The sequence below is a fragment of the Monopterus albus genome, unplaced genomic scaffold, assembly GCF_001952655.1.
Source record: "Monopterus albus unplaced genomic scaffold, M_albus_1.0 scaffold290.1, whole genome shotgun sequence".
Classification (NCBI taxonomy): domain Eukaryota; kingdom Metazoa; phylum Chordata; class Actinopteri; order Synbranchiformes; family Synbranchidae; genus Monopterus; species Monopterus albus.
The window spans coordinates 724857-747528 of NW_018128170.1; the positions used below are offsets into that span (position 1 = coordinate 724857).

The following is a 22672-nucleotide window of genomic DNA, read 5'->3' on the forward strand; positions in this document are numbered from 1 at the left end:
CCCAACCGGTCGAGGCAGAAGGCCACCCACCAAGAGCCGGGGTCTGTCGGAGGTTTCTTCTGTTAAAGGGAGTTTTTCCTCCCCACTGTCGCCAAGTGCTTGCTCAAGGGGGATTTGTTGGGTTTTCCCTATGTAATAATATTGATAACAGTAAGGTCTAGACCTTACTTTGTAAAGTGTCCTGAGATGACTTTTGTTGTGATTTGGTGCTATACAAATAAAATTTGATTTGATAAATGTGATATGATACGTTTGAAAATCAGTCAATGATTATTACTAAGCTAAAAGATAATGAATGTTGCACATTTATCACCTGGACAAAAAAACAACTCTGGATCAATGCTGATGTTGTCCCATGTCTGCTGGTTGTGTAAATAAACATCCATTTGCTAACATGTCCTGTGTAAAAACCGTTTAAAACACTAATATGTCACTGTTGTATTTACACCATTCTTTATGCTGTTAGTAAAATCACAAACTAAAATAACCCTCTGCTTTCAGAACGATAAACACCGTGTCAGCCACCCACCCTCTGGGATGGCGGTCCAGCTCGTTGAGGACTGTGTGGTCACAGTACTCAAACACAAGGTGAAGCTTCCGCTTACGTCGAAAAACCTCGATCAGATTCACCAGGTTGGCGTGTTTCAGTTGCTGCATAGACACAAATCATTAAAGGGAGTAATAATCATCTTGATATGCAGGGCTAGGTAAAACGCTGTCATGAAAACAAAGTCAAATTTAACCAGTAAAGTCTGTTGTAAAGAACTGCACAGTCTGCAGTTTACTCTGATCAAACACACTAAACTGTTAACAGATGGTAATAAACATGCTGTTGCCCCTGACAACGCATCTCCATCCTGTCCTGTTGATGATATCCTGGTGTCCGGCAGGCCACTAACACTCCCACCTAGTGCATGACTAATCAAACCACAAACAGCGGTGCCAGTGCATCTCTCATAATTATTATACAACATAAAATAAACAGATGGAATAGCGTTCATATGTTTGTTCTTTTTCCTCAATGAAGGCAACTAAAAACTAAGCTGCTGATGGTTCTGTTGTTGATTTAAAGTCTCTGTCAGTCAGGCAACATAGTTTAGAGTCTGAGCTGTTGAATTACTGTTAAAAACAGAGAGGTAAATGCATACTGTGATGATGTTCAGTTGGTGCCAAAGCCTCTTCAGTTGTTAAAGGTTTTTCCCATTTTAATTGAGGTGTTTGAGTTGGCTGTGTCCTTGCAGGGCTTTTCCTTCACTTGCTTTTTAAACCTGTTGCGAGTGAGAGTTTCTTTGTGCAGCAGCTATAAAAAATGCTTCCCAGAACTAATTGAATGGGAACCCTCCTGCTGCTCCGCACAACAGAGAGGACACTATAGCCCCTTACACACTGCCTTTTTGAGGCAGGATTTGTGCGCCTCTCGTTTTCTGTGCCAGAATGGCGGGCCATTTTCGTTCCGCCTTAAATCGGCCTTAGTACTAAAGGCGAAACAAAGGGGAGACGGGCTCTGTGTAGAAAGGGTGAGCCAGCAGACCGGGACCGAGTGATACGTTTTGATGATGTAATATGTGTGCGACACTATCACTGGCGTCTCGCTCTGCGTTGAACTTTTTTCGGGTCCTCGCTAACTTATAGGTCAAAGCATTCCTGATGTCATGAACGCTTTGGTTACAGTTATTACTCATGACATTCACACATATAGCAAGAACCACGCTAATCAATTTTGCATAAAGTGAAAAAAAATGTTTGAACAAACAAAGCTATATCCGCACTTAGCGCTCCCATCATTGTTGTTTTGGTTTGTAGACTACTTTTAATACCAAAGCCGTAACTTTTCACTTTTAATTTTATGAATTATTATTATTACTTTATTTTTTATTCTAACCTTATTTTATTTATGTATTTATTTTCATCTTTTCTCTCCTTCCTCTCTTGTTCTGTTCAAAGGCGGGGTACTGGCAACCCTTTGGAAATTTCAGGGTGAAATCTTTTTAGTTTGAAAAGTCTGTCTGAATGTATAGTCTCACACTTTCCTGGTCCATATTATAAATAGAAGAGAGTACATTTTGGTTTACATATTAAGATGTGTTGAAAAGGTCAAAGGTTAATGAAATACAGACATAATGCGATTCAGTATAATAACATATTTGTTCTACGGTTTGATACTGAGACTCTGTTCTTGGTTGTCTGCATGAATTTAAAGTATGAGAAGAGACTTGTATGCAAGCCAAGAAAAGAAAAAGATAAAAATGTTAGTGGTGATAAAATTAGAGAGTGTCTCAAAAATAATATGACTCAAGTCAAAATTAAAAAATAAGTCAAATGTTTGACTTTTTTTAAATCATAATTTTCTCTTAATAAACCAAAATTTAAATCATTATGAAAACATTTGGATTGAGGAAGGCAAAACTGTGACTTTATCTCTCATAGTTAACTTTTTTATATATATATAATTTTGACTCAATAAACCTGAATTTGATTAACTTTCATAAAATTTTCACTTTCTTTCTCATAATGGTGACATTTTCTTTTATAGTTTTGACTTAGAACTTCATCATTATGCCTTAGTAAGTTGTAATTTATGACTTCTTAAAATATTTTATCTCAAAATTTGGCACACTGCCTCATAGTTTTGACTTTTTCTCTCATAGTTTGTGATATGCCATTAGCTGTTTTTATATCTTGACTAATTTTTCATCATCTTTTTCCCTGGCAGAAATGGGCTTCCATAGCCTGGTAAACCTGAGTTTTTGTTACTGTCAAAAACATACATGTGAAAGCCTTTTTGGAGAAAAGTGAAAATGTACTGAAGATTACAACTTGAGTTGTGTTGTTACCTTGAGCATCCTGATCTCCCTCAGCGCTATCTTTTTAATGATGGGATCATCCTCTGACTCCACAAACTTCTTGATGGCAACTATCTGCCCCGTGTCTTTGTTTCTGCATTTGAAGACGACACCATAGGAGCCCTCTCCGATCTTTCCAATCTTCTCGTACTTCTCCATTCTTAGCCTGAACCAGATGTCATCCAAAAGTAAAAACTACTGTCCAGGTGGGTCCGGGTAAGGAGGACTGTCTCTGCAGCCTATGAATTGGACAGAAGAGACACAGGAGGTGCTCACAGCAGGGATATAAAGAAGAGGAGTGACGGTCATGTATGCACCTGCTGCTTCTATGAATAGTTCATCTAATTAAATTGGAATGAATTCATATTAAGGATATAAAATGGGTCTGTTCAGGTTATGTTTCCAGAATGTCTCTGCATCACTGAGTTTTTTTTTTTTAATTACACTGATTTTACAGAAATGTGGCATGTAAAATTATCTGAATATACTGAAAATCACATTCAAGTCTTTGCATGCAATTGGATACAGGCACTAAATGTCAGGATAACAATTTAAACAGCCCCCTATGCGATTAAATCAATCCTTAAGTGCAACATTTTACCAGTCTTGCAACAGTTAGACAGCATAAGGAAAAAATTCACAATGCAAAGTATAGTAGATCACTTCCCTGATGGGATACAGAGCAAAACAAACAACAGAAAGTCAGACTGGAAACGAACAGCCAGGGGAATAAAACGCAGTGCTGCAGTTATAAACAGCGGACAGGGAAATTTTAAATAAATGGCACAAATGACAACATTTATAAGCCATGAATCTGATGCTTGTTGAAAAATAGATACTAAAATCCTGATGTCTTAGCAAAATTTCCTCATGACACCAGTTGATCACAAATGTTGTTTTATTTAAGTAACTTCAGGTTCGTCAGAAAATGTAATACTTAAACCTACCGTCAGAGAAAATGTCTTCAGATGTTTCTCAGCTAGAAATTCAGAAGCAGACCGTTTCTCGCTCCATACGCCTCGTTACAAGTTGGGCGACCGCAGCTCGACTGTCCTGCACAGCCACAGTCTGCTGCTTAAAGTCGGGTCGCGTACATCCGGTCCTGCTTTTCAAAATAAAACGCAAAGTCACCGCGCATCACCGATTTCTGTTAAAAAAAAACTTTATTAGTAATCTTCTTAATTTCAACACTGGTCACAGACATGTAGAAGGGCCCCCCACCTTCCTAAAATGGAGCAGAAGCCCCAGACAGAAAAGAACCCATGACTACAAACAATACAGTTTGATTATTTGATATTTTTACTCTTGTTTTGCATATAAACTTCCGTTTAAAAAAACGCAACTGCAGTCAGTTTTTGGGATGTTAAAATCCCCGATAGAGTCGGGAGACTTTAATTTGAAGATCCAGCTGGATGCCATCCAAAATTAGGTCACTACTTGTCAGGTGACTTCAGCAATACACTGATTCACACTGAAATAAGATAAATAAGCACAATAAGATCACCAGGACTCCACTGCTCTCTCTGCAGAGCATTTACCACAGCAGGGTGCCTAGGAAAGCTGTCTCCATCCTCAAAGATCCCACCCACCCCCAGCACGGACTGCTCAACTTCCTACCCTCTGGCTGGAGGTTCAGAAGTGTGAAATCTAGGACTACTAGACTGAAAAACTCTTTCTTTCCCTCTGCCATCAGACTCCTAAACAGCTGAGGAGTTTATTACCAGGAAATACGTGTTGTACTGTTTACTTTCTCAGTTTGCACATGCATAATTGCACCTTGACTGCTGACAGCTGCACATGCTGCTCCCATGCAGCATACATTCTGTTATATTCTTATATATTTTTTATTATATTGCTGAATTTGCTGCTTAAAGTGCCTTAGATTGTGTGTTACTTATTTATCTACTTTATATTTCACTTGTATTTTTGTGGCATTCATGTGGATGGCAAAGTAAGGATTTCATTGTACAGGGAAACACGTTTCCTAACTGTGCATATGACAATAAACACTTTGACCTTTGACCTAAAACAGAGTTTGATAGAGGAAGCAACACATGGAGGTAATACAAGCACAAACCTAAAATACTATGAACTTTATGGTCATAAATTCTTCTGAATCAGCTGATGCCTTTGCTTCACTACCCTCACAAAATTGACAGTAGCCTTAAAAAAAAAAAAAAAAAGCTCAACTGACTTCCAGCACTATCCAATGAGTATTACTGTGAAGAATGAAAACAAATGTCTCCCCTTTCCTTCCCAGTCCCTATAGAAACAGCAGACTGCACCTCCATAAAAACAGGAAAAGCAGGTCTTCTATGGGGTTTTTAGAGGCTCAGAGCTCAGAGATATGTTTAAAAATAAAGAGGCCTTCTCCAGATATGTACAGAGGACAGTTCACTGAGCTCCTGATCTTTAAAAACCTGAATCTCCAACTGTCTAAACCAGGCTGAGTTAGATGTGTTAGTGATAAAAGAGTTTGTGCTGCACTGATGAAGACTAGTTTCTTTCGCATCAGAGTCCATGCCATGTTTTGGTGGCACTGGTCTGACATCATCCAGCATGTGACTCTGACAGGAGTATGAAACCCTGACGTGCCACCCCTCACACAGAGACCAATTAGTGCATGTTGGTGAAGCCAAATGAACTGCAAACTAAATGTGAAAGTGATGGAAACAAATACTCACTCATCGCTCTGCTGCCTCCCATCAGTAGAGACCTGGTGCTTCATCAGCTCAGATGCGTCAAACCAAAGATAAACCCGAGTCCATTCATTTTAGCTTGTTAACAACAGCTTTTATTTAAAAAAAAACAGCATACATTAAACATGTTGCGAAGGGAATGCAAAGATGTTAAGAGAACCTAGCATTGTCCCTCATTTGTCATTTTAAATTAAAAAATGTACAAAAGTGCTTACATGGTGCAAATAATAAGTAAAAGGTCTATAAAAGAGGATTAAGAAAAAAAATGTACATTATATCCAATGGCTAAAAATGCAGCAGAGCAGGAGCGATGTGACTATAATACATAGTAGTAAAAATAACCCAAAGCTGCTCAGGAGCTGCTCACTAGGTAGTTAATGCTCACACAATGGCGCTGCTCTGCACAACATACCTTATTACGTAACAGGAGATTAATAAATATTGCTTAAATAACCCACAGTGCTCATGGGTTCTGTTTAAACTGATCTATTAGTTTGAATACAGAGTTGTAAAACCTCAAGCCTAACACCATCATGTTACAGTCAATAACACAAATCTAACACAGTCACAAATTCTTGTGAATTTTAATGGCACTTATATCAATAATACCCCTAGATAATATGTAACTCAGTCCACAGTACAGAAAATTGAGGAAAATGATAAGCAACAATGTTCATTTAAGCTTTTATTTCCTTGTTGCTTGAGCAGAGCTACAGTAAACGTGCTGCTGGTGTAAGGCTACTCAAGAATCCGGACTGAAGAGATTCTGCTCATACTGATCTGTGGATCTGGTGATCAATAACAACAGCTCCCAATAACAGTTTTAAACCAGATGCCTCCCTTGACAAAGAACTTCAAGTAAAAGTCTGGAGTTTTCTCCCGAAACTGAGGCATCTTTTCCACTTCTCTAGCAACGTCCAGTCTCTAGCAGAGCTTCAGTAACTGTTCTCGTGACCTGCTAAAATGTACAGGTTGCTCTGGGCTGTGGGGTTGTCTGTGGGCCGGCTCTCCAAAACCACCACCCTGCAGAAGAAACATAGGAACAGCGGTGAGAACATTACAGAATGAAGTCAACTTTGTCCCTTCTCTCTCCCTGTACCTTTATGCAGGTATCCCTGACTCCAGAGCTGTAAGCTTCGGATGAGCAGTCACCCGCCAATGTTTGTTTGTCGTGCCTCTCCTCTATCCCCAACCAGACAAGACAGAAGGCCGTCCACCAAGAGCCTGGTTCTCTCTGAGGTTCCTTCCATTAAAGGGAGTTTTTCCTCATCACTGTTGCTAAGTGCTTGATCGAGGGGAATCTGTTGGGCTTTTCTCTGTAAGGTCCAGACCTTACTATGTAAAGTACCCTGAGATGATTGTTGTTGTGATTTGGTGCTATGCTACTAAAACTGAATTGAAATTGAAGTGAAGGTGGTCGTGGTACCTTATAAAATGTCAAACATAGCTAATGTCAATCTGGCAACTCTAGAAATGAACGTGGCCACAAAGGAAGCTGTCATTTTAAACGACCACACTACAGTGCTTTTCCAAATTTGATTATGCACCTTAAAGCGCATGGGAATTAAACAAACAGGTCTACATTTTGGGAGACACAGTTCTGTCAATCTCTGTGTAGTAGGAGCTAGAATCAGAAGGCGATTAGCGTAGCTTAGCATAAGCACTGGTTTGGCTTAATATACAGACAGGTAACATCTGTCACCAGCAACTTGTTGAAATGTGCTGTTTATTGACAAGGTGATTGATAGGAAACAACAATAATGTAACTGCCCTGACAACTAATGACAAGAGTCGTAGCATCGTGTTAATGGTATCAGTCTACTCAGAACACAGCTCACTGACAGACATGAAAGTTAAACGACAGTCAGATAACGGCTCGATCAGGACAGCAGGGGTTGCATCTTCAGATGCCACCTGTCTGTCTCATGGCAGTGACAGGTGAGTAGGGAAGCTACAGTTTGCACTGTCCTCTCCATCAGATGAAATTACAGAGGCATGTAGAGACACTCAAACCAAGCTGGCACTGCCCGAGCAGCGGTGAATAAAACATGGAGGGTTGGACAGAGAGAGATAGAGAGAGGCCTCACTCCAGGACCGCGGCTCCATCAGGAGTCATCACTGGTGGGAGAATATCCTGGTCTGTGTGTGTGTGTGTGTGTCAGTCAGCTAAATCACATCCTGCTGTGTCTGCAATTTTGTTTTAATTTATCAAACAGGTTTGTTTTCCTGCCTTCAGCAGACAGAGAGAGGGCATTCAAGTATATTGTCATGGGTGCATTCAGGTGCAGCAGGGCTCTGATCCATCAGGGAGTAACATACAGGCACAGAAAATGTCAATTAAAGTATCCTGGAAAATAGACTGAGGAGAGAAAGAGATGTGTGCAGGACAGATGGAGGCAGAGAGATCAGCACAGTAAGAGATCAAGCAGAGGCAGCAGGAGGTGGTTTGCCGGTTTCCAGGTAATAGGAAAACACAGAGACCTGACAACTATAATCAGGACTATCTGGTTTATGGATAAGGATAAATTATACCAGGCCTTAGGGATTTCTGTGGTACGTGCTCACTCCTGTGCACTCACTTAGCTAAAGATGCAAGTATCTCTGCACCAACCTGTCAGATCCCAGGAGGTGGAAGACTCTGCTTGGATCAGAAATCTCTTGGGTCACCTGCGAATGAGAAAACAACTGCTGTAAACAGGTTTAAACAGTTTAAAATGTTTTTCTTTTGTATATTTAAAGTAGCAGTGGTGCTGAGAGAGCATTAAAAAGCGTTATGAGTAATGAAGGGTGGCAATACTCATGGCCAGGGCCATCGACATGGAGGAACACTGCAGGTGAGGGGGGCCTCAAAACGGCCCTCTAACTTATCTTCTGGAATAATTTGTCAAAAATACATATTTGAGGAAATGTTCTATAGTATATGTGACACATAAAGCCTTGTTATTATTATCTTTCTAATTTTCCTTGACATGCTGTACAAAAACAACGTCCCCCCAGTAATGCAAATAAATAAATAAATAAAATGGTTTGGTCTGTCACGCCACTGTAACAGTGTCCACACATTAGGAAAACTTCACAAAAGTCAGGTGCTCAGAAAAGAGCACTTTTGTTCGGATCACGTTGCAAGCCTTTACCAACAAAATATCCAGGTTTTTTAAAGCAGACTAGATAACTGAGTGGTGTCTCTAGGGCCTTGGTGTCACTACGTACAATACTAAAGCTTACCTATTCTAATCATAGGGTCTGGCCTGATAGTGAAAAAGACTAAGGCCCACTGAAAACACACACTCGCATGTTGACGTGACATGAAAACTTGTCGACAGATAGTGGCGGGTGACACCTGTTGGTGCAAGTCTTTGGCCTTGGCAGAGATCTGATCTGTTTAAGTCTAACTGAGAACAAGATCTCAGGTGTTCAGACGAGCACCCGCCAAGGCACGGATCAACAGGCCTATCCCAGCTGAATACCACCGCTTTTGAGAGCAATCATAACAAGACAAAGGCTGAATTATTTAGTGCAGCTCCCTGTTGTGTGACAGGTTTCGTTTATGACTAATCATGAATTTTGCATGGACTCTGACATTTCCAAAATCCTTGCTATGGGAGACCCGTTAGGCTGGGCTGGCTACAGACTTGGCAAAGTCCCCGTTTCATCTGACTGCTGCGGCACCACGTCAGACACAGCAAGATTTCCAAGGGTGGCCTTTATCGCCATATCGCTTTTCATAAAAACAGAAGGCTTCACCTCCCCGTGATCTCTTGAACTTTTATCGTACTGCTGAATGCAGTCGGTGATCAGGTTAACATGGCAGCCCACTTTGCAAGGTGGGCGGAGTCATTACCTCGGCCTGAGACAAAGACTCTGTCTTCGCATGAGGGCTAATCTCCTGGGATCACCTACAGCATGTTGCCACCCGTGTAAACCAACAGCTCTCATGGTCTTTGCTGACAAGCACCTGAGGGGTTTGTTCATGTGTAGTTTGTGTTCATGGGGGTCACTTAAACTGCATTCAGAGTTTCTACTCTGTGGTAACTGGAGATCAATAAAAACTGATACCTGAATATCAGTATCAGTACTGTTTATGTGTCAAAAATCTTTGGGACGATGGTTTGTGTTAAAAGGGAACTACACCATCAAGTTCAGCTACAAGTCTCTCTCCCACCAAACAGTATTTAAAATATTATAAAATATTTATATTTCCTGTTTCTATTACTTGAACAAATAAGTCCCAAGTGTTAAAACAGAAAAAACAGAAAAATGTACAAGCCATACACTTAAGTTATTAAATATCTATCAGAAATGTACATACCCACAAAGTAGATGGTGCTTATAATAAACAAATTAAATGTTGTCAAAAAAGCTTTATGAATCTGTATGTAACATTTACAACCAAGATTTCACTCAGCTGTAGCGAGTACAACATACATTACCTCATTGGACTTGAAGCTTTTTCCCTGCATGCCATGTTTCCAGAAGGCCAGGACACTGTCCTGAAGGCACACTGTTATGGTAAGAGGCCATTTGTTAGTGCACAAGGACATCAGAAATTGCTCAACGTAGCCAGTGCAACATGACCTCTAACGCGGCCGGACTAAGATGAACAAAAAGTACAGAAGGGTAACAAATGAAAGGAGAAAGCAGCATAAAGAGTCTCAGTGAGGCTTCCCTCTAAGGGGATCCAAACCATGCCAGCAGTTGTATTCGCTATGTTCCTCCACTCATTTGTTCAGATTTTTCCTTTAATTTGTCATCTGTCTGTATGTGCAAGCACATTGATTTTGAGAAATAAACATTACGGCCGGATACCTCAGCTTTTCTGTACATCTGTCAGCATGTCATGCTGGGATGTTTAAAACATTTACCTTTGCAGTAAGGGATCTGTCTTTACACCGACATGAATCATTCTCCATATCCAACATTTTATGTAGCACTATTGCGTTACCCACATGCTGAAGTGAAAGACGTGTGTGAAAACTTACCAACAGACTCGATACAGAAGTCAAAGCTGAGTTCAGATGCCAGCTTTTTGTTAGACTTCAGTCTGCCATGGAGATTAACAATCTTCAGATTTTCTGAAGAGAATAATAACAAAAGGCAGTTCGAATCATGTGGCACAGATACGCATCTGGACTGTATAAAACCTGTTTGTAGAGATTATGACTGAAGCTGCTGAGAAGAGGTCGGACTTACGGTCCAAACACACCAACACCGTGTCTCTCTCCAGCTGGGTGACATGGATTGCATCCACCTGCTGATTATCTGTGGGAAGGAAAGCTACATCAGTAACACTGCTAACATCCCATGAAATGCACCACTCACTCCTTAAACACAATAAATTGTTTGTTTTTTTTTAATTAGTTTGTTGTAAAATTAATTCTTGGACATTTATTAATCATTTACACTGTAGTTAATTATAGCTCCTTTTTAATCAGCAGAGAAACTAGTTTCTGCAGAAGTCACCATTCATTCCATTTCATCACAAAGCATGGACATTTCCTTATACTGGTTCCATGACATTCATCTCCACAGAGTATATTACAGCTTGATTTACTTGTCCCCATCTCTGTGAACCAGGAGGAGCAGGAGTTGAGGTTGATGGTCTCAAAGCGGACCACCTGGCCCGGCTCTGTGCCCTGGCTGATGGCCACACACACCAGAGGATACTCCTGCTCTGGGACCACCAGCATCTCAAACACCTTCAGCGGGCTGGGAAGAGGGAAGTCAAAGTGCTGCCACAGGAGGAGAGAGCCAAGAAGAGGGTTAGTGTCAATGGTGTTCTGACGTTTAATGAGGCTTAGAAATTATACTGCAACATAAAGTTAGTGACACTTTGTTATAGGTTTAAGAAGCTACATCAGTTTAGTCGTGTTATAGGCTATTATTAAAAATTCCTTTGCAACAGCTTCGGTGCTGCTTTTAAAGGTAAAAGAGTGACTGGCATTTTCAGCTTATTCCAAGTTACACTGATCCTAATTTTCTTGCACAGTAAAATTACATTACAACATTACAAACATGACCTTGGAGGAATATTATAATCTTGCAGTAAAAACAAGTAGTCCTACTAGTAATGTTTGAGATGAGAAGGGAAGTAGTGAACTGACCTTGATGAGCATAAACCTCTGCATGGGCTCATACCACTGCAGCAGAACAATCCCAGACTGCAGTGCTCCACACAGGTACTTGTGGCCTGTGTATGGGTTCCTCACTGTGAAACAAATAGGAAAAAAGTGCCAAGATGTGTAGCTGGGCTGAGCTATATAGGTCCTCAGTTTATAGCAGGAGTATATGGTTTAAAAGAAAAATGAAAAATCTGAAATTCAATTCATTCACATCCTCAGTCAAATCCATGCACAACAGAAAAAACAGATGTAGCTAAAAGAAGTTGAATTCTTTATATATTCACACAGTTTAATATAGAACTAACAGGCTGAGAGGGAACGGCCACTTACCAATGCAGCACTTGTGACAGCCCTTTGTGTCAGGGATCTTAGTTGTCAAGGCAAACCTCCTGAGGAGAGGTAAAGTCAAGTTGTTGTGACCACAGTCTTAAAAAAAAAGCTGATGATGTCTGAAATGAGGGAAGTTGGCGAGGGGTTCTCTCCTTTTTTTTAATCTACCAGTACAGTCATTTGTCAGTAAAGGACAAAAGAACTGCACAGCAGTTGCAACAGGCTTAAAGTCAGACAAGCAGAGCTGTGACCTTCTCACAGGAGTGTCAGGCATGCTGATTAAAAGTGTAGGTAAAGAACATTATCTATGAGACAAGATTTAGCCTAAGAACCTCGGGCTTGTTGGTCTCACCTGGGTAAAATTTTGTCTGGGAAGCGATGTGTCTGGAACTGAGCGGCCAGGCCGGGCTTCTTCAGCTGCTCAAACAGCCCGATTAGATTATGAGAATACAGCTGGACGGTTTTCCCTGGAGCAGAGGACGGTGAACTCAGTCGTTAGTGAATAGTGTACTCACAAATAAAACATTTCTTAATTTAAACAGTGTGAACACAATTTCAAAATGTTCTCAACAAAACCTGGAACCCTTGAAGCAGCTTTTACATGTAGACAGGTTAGATGTGAAAAGAAGTAAAAACAGAAATGTGATGATGAGGTGAAGCATGATTACCTTCTGATGAAGCCAGTTAGTAGTGTGTCAAATCAAGCCAGGCGAGTGGAAGATGGACAGTGTCCAAGGGAAGAGGAGAAGAGAACAGAGGTTAAGAACGCTGAAGGTAAAACTGAAAGTTGACCTCGCGCGTTGTAATCGCATCCTTGGCTGCTAAACCAAAAAAAGGCTTTGGTTTTTAGGACAAGCCAACTGAAGATTGTTTGATTTCAAACTAGTTTTCCAGCAACAAATGGCAGGTTTGTTCTGTTATATGGTTGAGCTACATTTGTTTTTGTGGCTAGCATACTGTACACTGTAACCTAGACAGACCTTCAGCAGACAGAGCTAAGTGTGTCACTCACGAGTCACCGTGCTACAAGGACACAGCTCTTCTAAAGGCAGTGTAAAGAAACAGCTAAATCAGGGCTGCAGATATGGAATGACTGTGTTGCCCTCAGGGGCAGTCAGATAACACAAGACAAAGAAGCAGCAGGTTTTGACAGTGGCCAGTGAAGCAGGAGGCTGTGATAAGTCCATCACTTACCAGATAAAGACATCAGGTTGCTATTGATAACGTACAGCCATGTACACTTCCTTGGGAACAGCTAAATTGGGAGGTAAACAAAGATGGTAAAATCAGTGCATCAGCTCTCATCAGTGGGGGGAAGAGGGGTTGAAATAACATTAATTCCTCAGTTGAACGCTTGTTAAATCCCTTCCTCGTAACTGTCCAATCACAGCTTAGCAACTACAACAAGGCACAGCAGGTTTGCCCAGCTTTGGATTTCTCCACATGCTGATGGCGCGTGCATGGGACTCTAATAAGAGCGATCCATTTCACCAGGCAAAAATCAGGAAAAATCAGAATGCTGAGAAGTTTACTGTAAATCTGCCATCGTAATCACTGCATATGTGCTGTGTGAGAACACAAAGCTTGACAGATGCACTGACACTTATTATAATGGGGCGGGTCTCTAACAGTCAACTGCAACTGTGAAAAAGTTTATTTATCCCATACACAGTGTAATGAAGACATCAGTGAGATATTCTTTCACAAATACTGGTTCTAGTATTTGGCATTTAGACTGATTTCAGTTGCTGTTACCTGCTCCATTGTGGCTTCATGCAGCTCATTAAGATTCAGCGTATAGATGCCATCCTCCGTCCCAAAGATTAGGTACTGATCTAGAAGAAAAGAATAAAAATGTAATTAAAATGAAGCACTGGCTTTAATAAAGCATGGTAATTCTGTGTGTTTGTGTACGGTGTTTCTTGTGTGAAGCTGCACCTTTGGTGTCTGGATGGATCCATGATGTGGCACAGTTGATCTTCAGTGGGCAGCCATCAAACACTTTAGAGAAACAGGCTCCCATCTACAATAAAAAAGCAGCACAGATCAAAACAGGCAACCTCTGGCTCAGTGAAGTGCTAAAATGTCAGCCAGGGTTCACTGGTCTCAAGTTCAACAGAGCAGAGGCAACCACAAAGCAAAAAGCTCTGGAAACAGGCCAGCAGGGAAACGCGAAGACCGTGAGGGACAGTGCAGATGATACACTCACCAATACTTTAGGAGTGGGTGGCAGGCCATTGATAGCTGGTTTCTAAAGAGGAGCAGAGGAAACAGAAAGCCATAAGATAATGTAGATGCAGGACACAGACAAAGCAACAACAATCATGTTCAATTTAGCTGCTTAATTTAGCTCCAGCCTCGACAATGATCCACACAAAAACAAGGCTGACTGTTCTTTTGTGTCTGTTCCTGTCAAAGTCAGTTAAATGGTTCTACATGAGTGGACGCCAGACTTTCCTCATTAAATGTCAGGGTTTGCATCTTGCAAAGGAAAACATAATTGTGGTTTCTAGTGCAAGGTCAACTGTCTAGTTGGAGACCCCACATATGTAAAATACAGGTTTCAAAATTACACACTTGGTTTTTCATAGTTAGTTTTAGTTCAACAGAACTAAAAATGAGAAGTGTGGTGGTCTGGATTGGAGTACATATTTTAATGTAATGTGTCGAGAAATGTCTTTAAACTCACAGGGAATTCCTTTTTTTCTTTGCGGTGCGGTTGGTTGGGCGATGGCTTGGGACTGCCTTCGTTCACACTGCCATCCGAATCATTATCTGTCATGAAAAAAGCGGGCAGAGGAAAATGACATGAGGCCAAAGCATTATCAACCTGTAAACATGCACAATCTAAATCCACAGATCAGACACATGTACATCAGGCTGTTACCTTTACATTCACATTTACTGAGATCTTATAAAAAATTTCATTTAGAGGCCTGCTTGATTCAGAAAGACAGACACCGATGGAAAGCACACGAGCAGGTTATTGCACATAAATTTAGGGGCCCTGCAAGATAAGAATAAAAAGACAGTGAAGACTCACCAGGGTCTGAGCCATGAGACAAAAAGCCTGGGCTGCTGACGCTGACAGAGAGGAAGTCTGGAGATGACTGCTCCACTTTGTTGCCCTGTTCAGGTGTGCTCTGTCTGCGAGCCACCCGGGCTCGTCTGTTGTCCGAGTTAGGAAACCTCCGCACCGTCAGAGATTTATCATCATTAACGCTGAGCTCCTCGGACGAACAGTTTAATCGTGGCTGAGTGAAAACAGCTTGGTATTATTTCCAAACACTTCGCAGAACACACACTTGTAACATTGATACAAAAAAAATGATAAGAGTAAAAATGTTTTATAATATTAGGTCTCACCTTTGGGGGCAGAGGAGGAGGAACCCCTGGTTTGAGAGTCGACCTGTAATTGAGTTTTTATTTAAGTGTAAACAACAGCAATTAATTTAGTTTGTGTTCACGATGATATTTTAATCTATTGACGTCACTTACGGCTCTACTTCTTCAAAGGCATCGTCAAGATGTGCGACATGTCCACTGCAGTAAACAAACACAGTACCCAGTGAGAAAAGAAGACTAATCAGAGGTCGGGTGTTAACAGTGCAAATGATTATGTAGAATCCCTCTAGAGATAAAGAGAGTATGACTCTTATGAGAAAGGGTTTGTGTTCATTTTATTACTGAACCGTAGCGAACACAAAAATACATTTCTGGAGCTGAATGAAAGGCATGAGAGCTGTAAACATCTCTGAGGCCTGTCATCACTTACTATGTCTACTTTGACATCAGACTGAAAAACATTGCCTGTACCCAGAATTATCCACAGTTTGAACCTACAGCTATTGCCACACTACACACAGCAAATGGAGGGTGATTTGCGGACACGGTGGATGACAAACCACAATGAAAAAAGGGTGGTGATCAAACACGGAGGGGAGCGGATGGCGTACACAACTACAGCGCACACAGAGTTAGTGTTACCGTTGGAACAACTCATCCTCAACGCTTTTGAGAAGGCTCCTTCGAGGGACATGACGACAGATGGACCGAGAGCCACAAGAGGACAGAGAAAACAACAGTCAAAAGGATGCGGACAAGTGAGAAGGAGCTTTAAGGCCAAAGTGACATTTCAAACTGCAGATGGAGGAGAGTGAGTTGAAGCACAGACACAAGTGAGCTCCAGTGAGTAAGCAGGTTAATGTGAGACACCATGAGGAGCAGCCGTAAGAAATTTCTATATACTCAGTATCAACAACAGAACATAACTACCAATACCTTGTTACTCAATACTACCAATGTACTGCTGTTATGAATCTCTGCATTTTATGCTTTAAATACAGACTCCACAGTACAACAAGTGCGCAACAAAATTTTAACCATGCAATTGTTTCCTTTCTCTTGATTAATCTCCAGAAAACACATACACCGACTATATAAGCCAGGTAAACAGAGACAGTGACCTAAAGAGAGAATGGGAGGTAAAGAGAGCAGTTCCCATAGCAACAGTTTCCATGGATTACCTGGTTGTTATTCCTCCCTCTGCAAAGGGGCTCCAGGGGGAAGGGAAGTCATTATCTTTACTCACATCCTGTGGAAAAACACACATGCGCAAAAATAGTTTTTAAATAACTGCATTTGATAATCTGTAGATTTATTTTTCTTTCTGCACACACACACTTAAAACTGCATCGACTACAAACAGAAACTAGCCCCTGAACAATAGTGGTTATTAAATAAAGTGAAAATGATCATCACCATTTCAGAATGAGCCTCAGTTTCCTTTGGGAGGGGTGGTTCAAACTGGAGCTTGTGAACTGTGAATGACACAAACAGCAAAGACTTGTTTTATTTTTCTTGCACACACCTTTGGCACTAGAGGGCATCAGGCCCCAAGACTTAAGACACAAAGTCTCGGGAGTAGCATCTTTGTGCATTAGTACCAGGAGCTTCAGAAAACACCCAGAGTCCCCTCTTAACATTAAATTAAGTGTAAAAACGAATCAAAGCCAGAGCAACTGCTTCCCCTGCAACAATCCTGCCAACAACAGAGATCCTTCACTGATTGATTGTGCTACAATTTGAATGGTTGCTTTGGAGCCTGAAGGCGAGTCGGGCACCAAAGAGGAACTCAGATTACAACTGACACTAACCAGGCCTGTTTGCTTTAGTAATAGATCATGGAGCTGATTGCTCTTAATTTAAATGTAGCTTCCTTGTTAGTATCTGATTAGTTATCTACATGGTAATTGCATTTTTCAGTCAGTCTTAAGGAAACCACGTCACAACCTTATTCAAGCTGTTCTGCTATGTGCTACATTATCCTATTGCTCAGGAGGCCTTAGGAGTTAATTACACAAACACACAAGCATCTCACTACACTGTCATCATCTGTCCCTCAGTGAACCTAGGACTTGAGTATGTCCCTCCACTGTCTGCCCAATTGTCTTCTTAATGTAGGAGGGAAAGTCAGATGTGAGAAATATAGATAAAACAGGAAGTGCATCTGGTACAAACAAGCACAAAGCGCACCGAAGCACTAACATATACAAATACATGTGGAAGGGCACATCTCACTACTGGGCTGTTACCACATCAACCTAAAATGATGAAATGACAAAAGGCCACAGACCTGTGGTTTGACAGACAAGACAGCATTCAGCTTCTGTACAACAACTCAAAACAACACAAACAGCAACTTTTCTGATTAAATATAAACATATATAATCTATTTAGCTGGATCCTTTACTCTAACAACGACTGACTTAAAGCCTAAGTGACCTTTCAGACAAGCTATCCTACAATGTTCTTTCAGTAGAAGATGGACAGTTAACTTGCTAGCTGAATTATAACATGCTATAGAGAATGGACTCTACTAGGTCCGTGTTCTTACGTCAGTGCTGTGTCAGGCTATATTTGTATGCACTAGGACACGGTGTGATCTGGAAAACAGCCAGCCAGTGCTGCAGGATTAGTGAGATGACCCTCAGACAAACCACCACACCTCTATTGACCTAGGCAGCCAGGCTGGCTGACACAGCAACCAGTGATGAGTTTGACCCTTTTTGGGTTGTGTGTGTTAACTTACAGTCTATCTCTGAGCGCGTTTTCTCAGCTCTGCCTGGTTTGTTGGTAGAGCGAATTGTGTGTCTGACAGCAGAGAGGGGCTGAAATGAAGAGTAAAAACATTTTCAAGATAAAGAAATAGGTTTTAACAGTGGGAGCAACACAAGTGCAGAGTATGAGTCTAATGACATGAGTCATTTAGTATAATTACAATATTTATCTTTTGACATCATCTGTAGAAGTAAATTCTGCAACTTGCAGATCTCAGAGAACTTTGTACTGTGTGTTGTGCGTCATCACATTATTATGCATCCCAGAGGCTGTTTGTCTGCACCAAGCTCTGTTGCTTGCAGTCAATAGCCTGCTAGGTTTTTTTCTTTCATCTTGGCCAAGACAGCGCTACTGCTGTCAGGGGGTGAAAAGCACAATGCTCTCTTAAAATGCACTGGTACCACCTCTTTGGCTGCCACATAGATGTTATGCTGTTTCCAGTTGGAATAATAATGTTGATGGAGAGCATCAAGAAGACGGGCAAGGGAAACTTCAGGAGGACATGAAGATACACTCTAGTGAAACTCACCTCATATCTTTTAGTGTCAAATTGGGAAAAAACATGCTTTTTTTTGGCTATGAAGCCATTAAATTTCCCAAAGTAAATGCTAAATGTTATGTTATCATGGTGTATACAGCATGTGGAGGAATCAGACATTACCTCAAGATCATCATCATCCACCTCACTGTAATGCTGGTGGCTTTCTGGGTTGCTCATCTTATCTAGGAGGTCGACAGCAAGCCTCCTTGTCAAACCCGTCTGTGTCACAAATAAATGCTGCAAAAAACCAGACAGGACTGCAAGTTATCATAAACAGGTGCACATCTCTAATCTGACCTACAAGTTCCATGAAAGTGGGTACAGAATCAAAACCTGCCTGCAGGAAGAGAGATTTAAGTCCCAGTTTCATTGTTTTAGACTGATTAAAATTGTCTGCATTAATCATCAGGTACCAGAACCATTATGCTGGGACAAATGTCCTCAGAGAGACACACTCAGCAATCACAATGAGTAATGACAATGGAGTTTAAGTATCTTTTAAGAAGCAGCAGAACTGGTATAGCTTGACTTAGGCCTGAAAATTAAAAACAGGTGCTAGCTGCACCTTTGCTTCCTCTTCAGTGAGCTGAAGCTCTCTGGTTTGCAAACTTTAATAAATAAAACAGGGAATTACTGAACTCTGAACAACAGTTCAGCCCCTGAGCCTGACTTTAAGGCAAACAGCTACGCACGACGATGGCAACAAAAAAAGAAAAAACTGAAAAATGAAAGAACACAGACATGACTGAGAGTTGGATAACATATGCTATTTTGAATAGGTTCAGCTCCAGAACTGCAATGCACTTCTTTGTTTTGAACATTTCAGCATCTCAAAGACACAACAACACCTAAGCTACTGTTACTACCAGAGTAATTACCGAAAGAAGTTTCTCTGCAGTGGGCCTCTTCTTTGGGTTCTTTGTCAGAGACAGTTTGACAAAGTTATGGAAGGCGGTGGACCTGGGAGATAAGATCATTTTTCTGTGATACAATGATCATCACCGTACTGTAGGAAGTATCATTCTGCAATCCCAGAGAAGCACAGTGAATATTCTGGGACACTCACCATTTGTTTCTGTCTTTTAGCTTGGGAGGTTGGAAACTGCTCTTTGACATCAAAAACAAGGCTCTAGGGAAGACAAAGAAGGAAGCATTAAACAGATTGAATGAGGGAAATGTACTTAAATAAGGTGACTAAAAGATGGAACGTTCTGCAGCTTCTTTTAAAATAGTCCAACTGTAATCTGATTACAACAGGATGACCATTCAACTAATTACAGAATGTTATCATTAAAATATGTTCTAATATATACAAGCAGGGAGCAGCCTAAGAACGTTTTGAGAAAGCTCTGACTGATCATTTCTGAAGTAAAGTAAAACGTACCTCATCGGGTGCAGGTCAAACATCGGCGGCTGTAGCTCAGCCAGCTCTATGGATGTGATGCCAACAGCCCAAATATCACACAGCTGGTTGTAACCACCATTCTTCTCCACTGCTGCTACTTCTGGAGCCATCCTAGACAAATGCAGGACAAGAAGTCGGTGACAACTCTCCAGATATGACAGTTAAAGGTTGGCTAGGCCTCCTTGTAGTGAAAACCAAATCTACATAGGCTATAGATGTAGGAAAACTGTTTAATTTCCCCCCTTTGGCTGTGTTTTTAGAGGCCAGAAAGGATTCAGTGACTTTATCTGCCGTGGGAACTTGTGGGTGTAGCATCTGTCTAACCACTACCACTCTTTGTCACCCCAAGCAAGATATGCTGACACAGACAGAAGACTGGAAAATATTACCTGATTACAAGTATTTAATCAGTATAGGAACAGGAGTAATTCACAAAAGAAAAGAGTGGCTCCTCCTCAACATAAAGGCCTAGCGGCTCAACGTGTGAAGGTGCCACACTCACCAATAAGGTGTTCCAATGAAAGACTTTCTTTTGGCAATGGTGGCTGTTATTTTGGCTGCAACTCCAAAGTCAGCTGTAACAAGGATTGACAGGGCTTTTCAGATTATGTAATCCACATACGACTGAAAGCTACTGAGGAGCTCAAGTCCTTCCGAATTAAGATGCTAAGGAGCAACGTACCTAACTTCACATCTCCGTTGTCTGTTAGAAGTATGTTGGCACCCTAGTAAAAAGACCACAAACAAACATTTATTCTCTATTTGAAGAAAATACTTTCAGGAGAGCATAAACATATTTTAGTATCATGAGACCCAGGACTAAAGCGCTGAGCTGAGCCGATGTGTTGTCAGACTGGTTCACAACTAAGAGGCAGTTTTATGTAGCATGAACTGCTCAGCTCTGTACTGGTCTCACTTCCAGTATCACGGTTTTTCGACAGTTCCACCAGTAGTGTTTCTGTTGGCTGTGACTGACAGTCTCTCTGGTGGGGTCATGCGGTGAGAGTAGAGGAAGTACAGGAAGAGCTCACTGCGTAGAGCTGAGTAAAGATAATAGGTCCAGCCCCGACCTTCTCTGATAACACTTGAGACCGAAGCTCCAGCCTGTGTGCACGCACCGGGCACGATCAACCTCAGGTCAACCTCAAAACTGCAGTACGTGACCAACACTGGTCACATTTCAGAGTGAGCCCATTCTTAGGTCTGCAGGGCTTTTCTATGCATTACTGCACACTCAAAGTGCTTCCACACTATTTTCCCCATTCGCCCTCACACACTGGTGATATCCCCAGGTTCAGTGTCTTGCTCAAGGACACTTCAACATGTGGACTGGAGAAGCATTCCAGTTAGCAGACGACCTGCTCTACCTCCTCAGCCACAGCCGCCCCTGAGAAGTCAGACCAGAGCCAACAGGTGCATTTACAGGGACATTAGCTGTTTTAAGGCTATGCCACTGCAGCTCCTTTTGTGCTTCTTCCTCTCATTTTCTTTTCCTCTCTCTCTCAAATGTTTGAGATAGACGTATTATGAAAAGATTCTATTGTTTATCTGTAAACATTTGAGGTAGTGCATTAAGGAACAACAAACCAAAACGGAAACAGACAAGAAAGAAGAGATATGATACCTTGATGTCCCGGTGCATCTTGCTCTTGCTGTGCAAATATCTCAACCCCTGTACAAAAATATATTTAGTAGTGGATCAAATCAAAATGTCTAAAGTTTAAATATATACTCAAATTTCAAAGTGTGACTACCTGCAAGGTTTCTCTGCAGACATATGCAATCTGAAGCTCTGACAGGGGTCCCGTTACTAAACACACAGGCAAACATTCATTTTAAATGTGAACAATACTAAAACTACTCTGTAACTGCATTTGAAAAACAACGCTCACCATGATAAATGTCCTGCAGAGACCCTCCACCGCAGTATTCCATACAAATCCAAAGCTTCTCCCGACTGAAGAAAGCAGAGAGAAATCTTGTTAGGGACTCTGGCTTTGCCAGAAGTTTCCACAGCTTAGTAGCTGAATATTTTGACAGGACAAATGTTTCTTGTTAAACAAGTTACAGTCCTGGTAAAAAGAAAGCAGACTCTCCTTCACTGCTATATTTTTATTCATCAAAGGCTAAAAAACAATTGTGTAGACCTCACCAACTTCTATAAACAATTAAAATAACCTCAGATGGCAAGAAAAGAACACAACAGATTTCAGCATGTGGTCAATGTTTCCCAAAGGTAAACCAACAGTCAGAAACCAGGTGGGAAAAAGAAAATACACCCTATAATCCAGTAAAGTGCAGAACTACCTTTAGCAGCAGTTTAAGAGTCTCACACATTGTTTTTAACCCACGCTTCTCTACAACATTGCTTCAGTTCAGGGACGTCTGAGGGAACTTGTTTTTAGCTCCTGATGAGTAAAAACTGAACTGAAGGAGGGTATACTTTCTTTTTACCATGACTGTAAGATGTACAAATTATCTGTCCTCCCTGAAATAACTTCACTAACACATCCTAACAAAACCTCCCTATTGAGGTCAATAAATAACAGTATTTATGAAGAATGCAGAACAAACAAAGGAAAAGAAAAGCTAAGAGGTCATGAGAAAAGATAAAT

At 41.1% G+C, this 22672-nt stretch overlaps 2 protein-coding genes across 5 annotated transcripts in view; both read right to left on the reverse strand.

The window, feature by feature from the left end:
* Window positions 1–3947, reverse strand: part of cdkl1 (cyclin dependent kinase like 1 (CDC2 related kinase)) — a 9822-nt gene extending 5875 nt beyond the window's left edge. Inside the window, exons 1-3 of the mRNA XM_020622952.1 lie at window positions 3791–3947; window positions 2835–3082; window positions 530–651 (exon numbers count right to left, since the gene is read on the reverse strand). Coding sequence (XP_020478608.1) covers window positions 530–651; window positions 2835–3002 — 290 coding nt within the window. The 5' untranslated portion in view covers window positions 3003–3082; window positions 3791–3947. The remainder of the gene's footprint in view (window positions 1–529; window positions 652–2834; window positions 3083–3790) is intronic.
* Window positions 3948–5636: 1689 nt separating this feature from the next.
* map4k5 (mitogen-activated protein kinase kinase kinase kinase 5) overlaps window positions 5637–22672 on the reverse strand; it is a 26880-nt gene continuing 9844 nt past the window's right edge. The window contains exons 5-35 of one of the 4 annotated variants that reach the window (XM_020622927.1): window positions 21950–22014; window positions 21812–21867; window positions 21682–21729; window positions 20740–20782; window positions 20560–20632; window positions 20037–20168; window positions 19719–19781; window positions 19531–19612; window positions 18773–18889; window positions 18083–18161; window positions 16753–16811; window positions 16518–16585; window positions 15979–16017; window positions 15490–15534; window positions 15358–15400; window positions 15035–15245; window positions 14681–14766; window positions 14201–14242; window positions 13930–14014; window positions 13747–13826; window positions 13186–13246; window positions 12660–12662; window positions 12344–12458; window positions 11992–12050; window positions 11644–11747; window positions 11094–11271; window positions 10733–10801; window positions 10522–10614; window positions 9973–10043; window positions 8154–8209; window positions 5637–6565 (exon numbers count right to left, since the gene is read on the reverse strand). In XM_020622927.1, coding sequence (XP_020478583.1) covers window positions 6478–6565; window positions 8154–8209; window positions 9973–10043; window positions 10522–10614; window positions 10733–10801; window positions 11094–11271; window positions 11644–11747; window positions 11992–12050; window positions 12344–12458; window positions 12660–12662; window positions 13186–13246; window positions 13747–13826; window positions 13930–14014; window positions 14201–14242; window positions 14681–14766; window positions 15035–15245; window positions 15358–15400; window positions 15490–15534; window positions 15979–16017; window positions 16518–16585; window positions 16753–16811; window positions 18083–18161; window positions 18773–18889; window positions 19531–19612; window positions 19719–19781; window positions 20037–20168; window positions 20560–20632; window positions 20740–20782; window positions 21682–21729; window positions 21812–21867; window positions 21950–22014 — 2413 coding nt within the window. In that variant the 3' untranslated portion in view covers window positions 5637–6477. The remainder of the gene's footprint in view (window positions 6566–8153; window positions 8210–9972; window positions 10044–10521; window positions 10615–10732; window positions 10802–11093; window positions 11272–11643; window positions 11748–11991; window positions 12051–12343; window positions 12459–12659; window positions 12663–13185; window positions 13247–13746; window positions 13827–13929; window positions 14015–14200; window positions 14243–14680; window positions 14767–15034; window positions 15246–15357; window positions 15401–15489; window positions 15535–15978; window positions 16018–16517; window positions 16586–16752; window positions 16812–18082; window positions 18162–18772; window positions 18890–19530; window positions 19613–19718; window positions 19782–20036; window positions 20169–20559; window positions 20633–20739; window positions 20783–21681; window positions 21730–21811; window positions 21868–21949; window positions 22015–22672) is intronic. The other 3 variants (XM_020622929.1, XM_020622928.1, XM_020622931.1) reach the window with 3 other exon arrangements.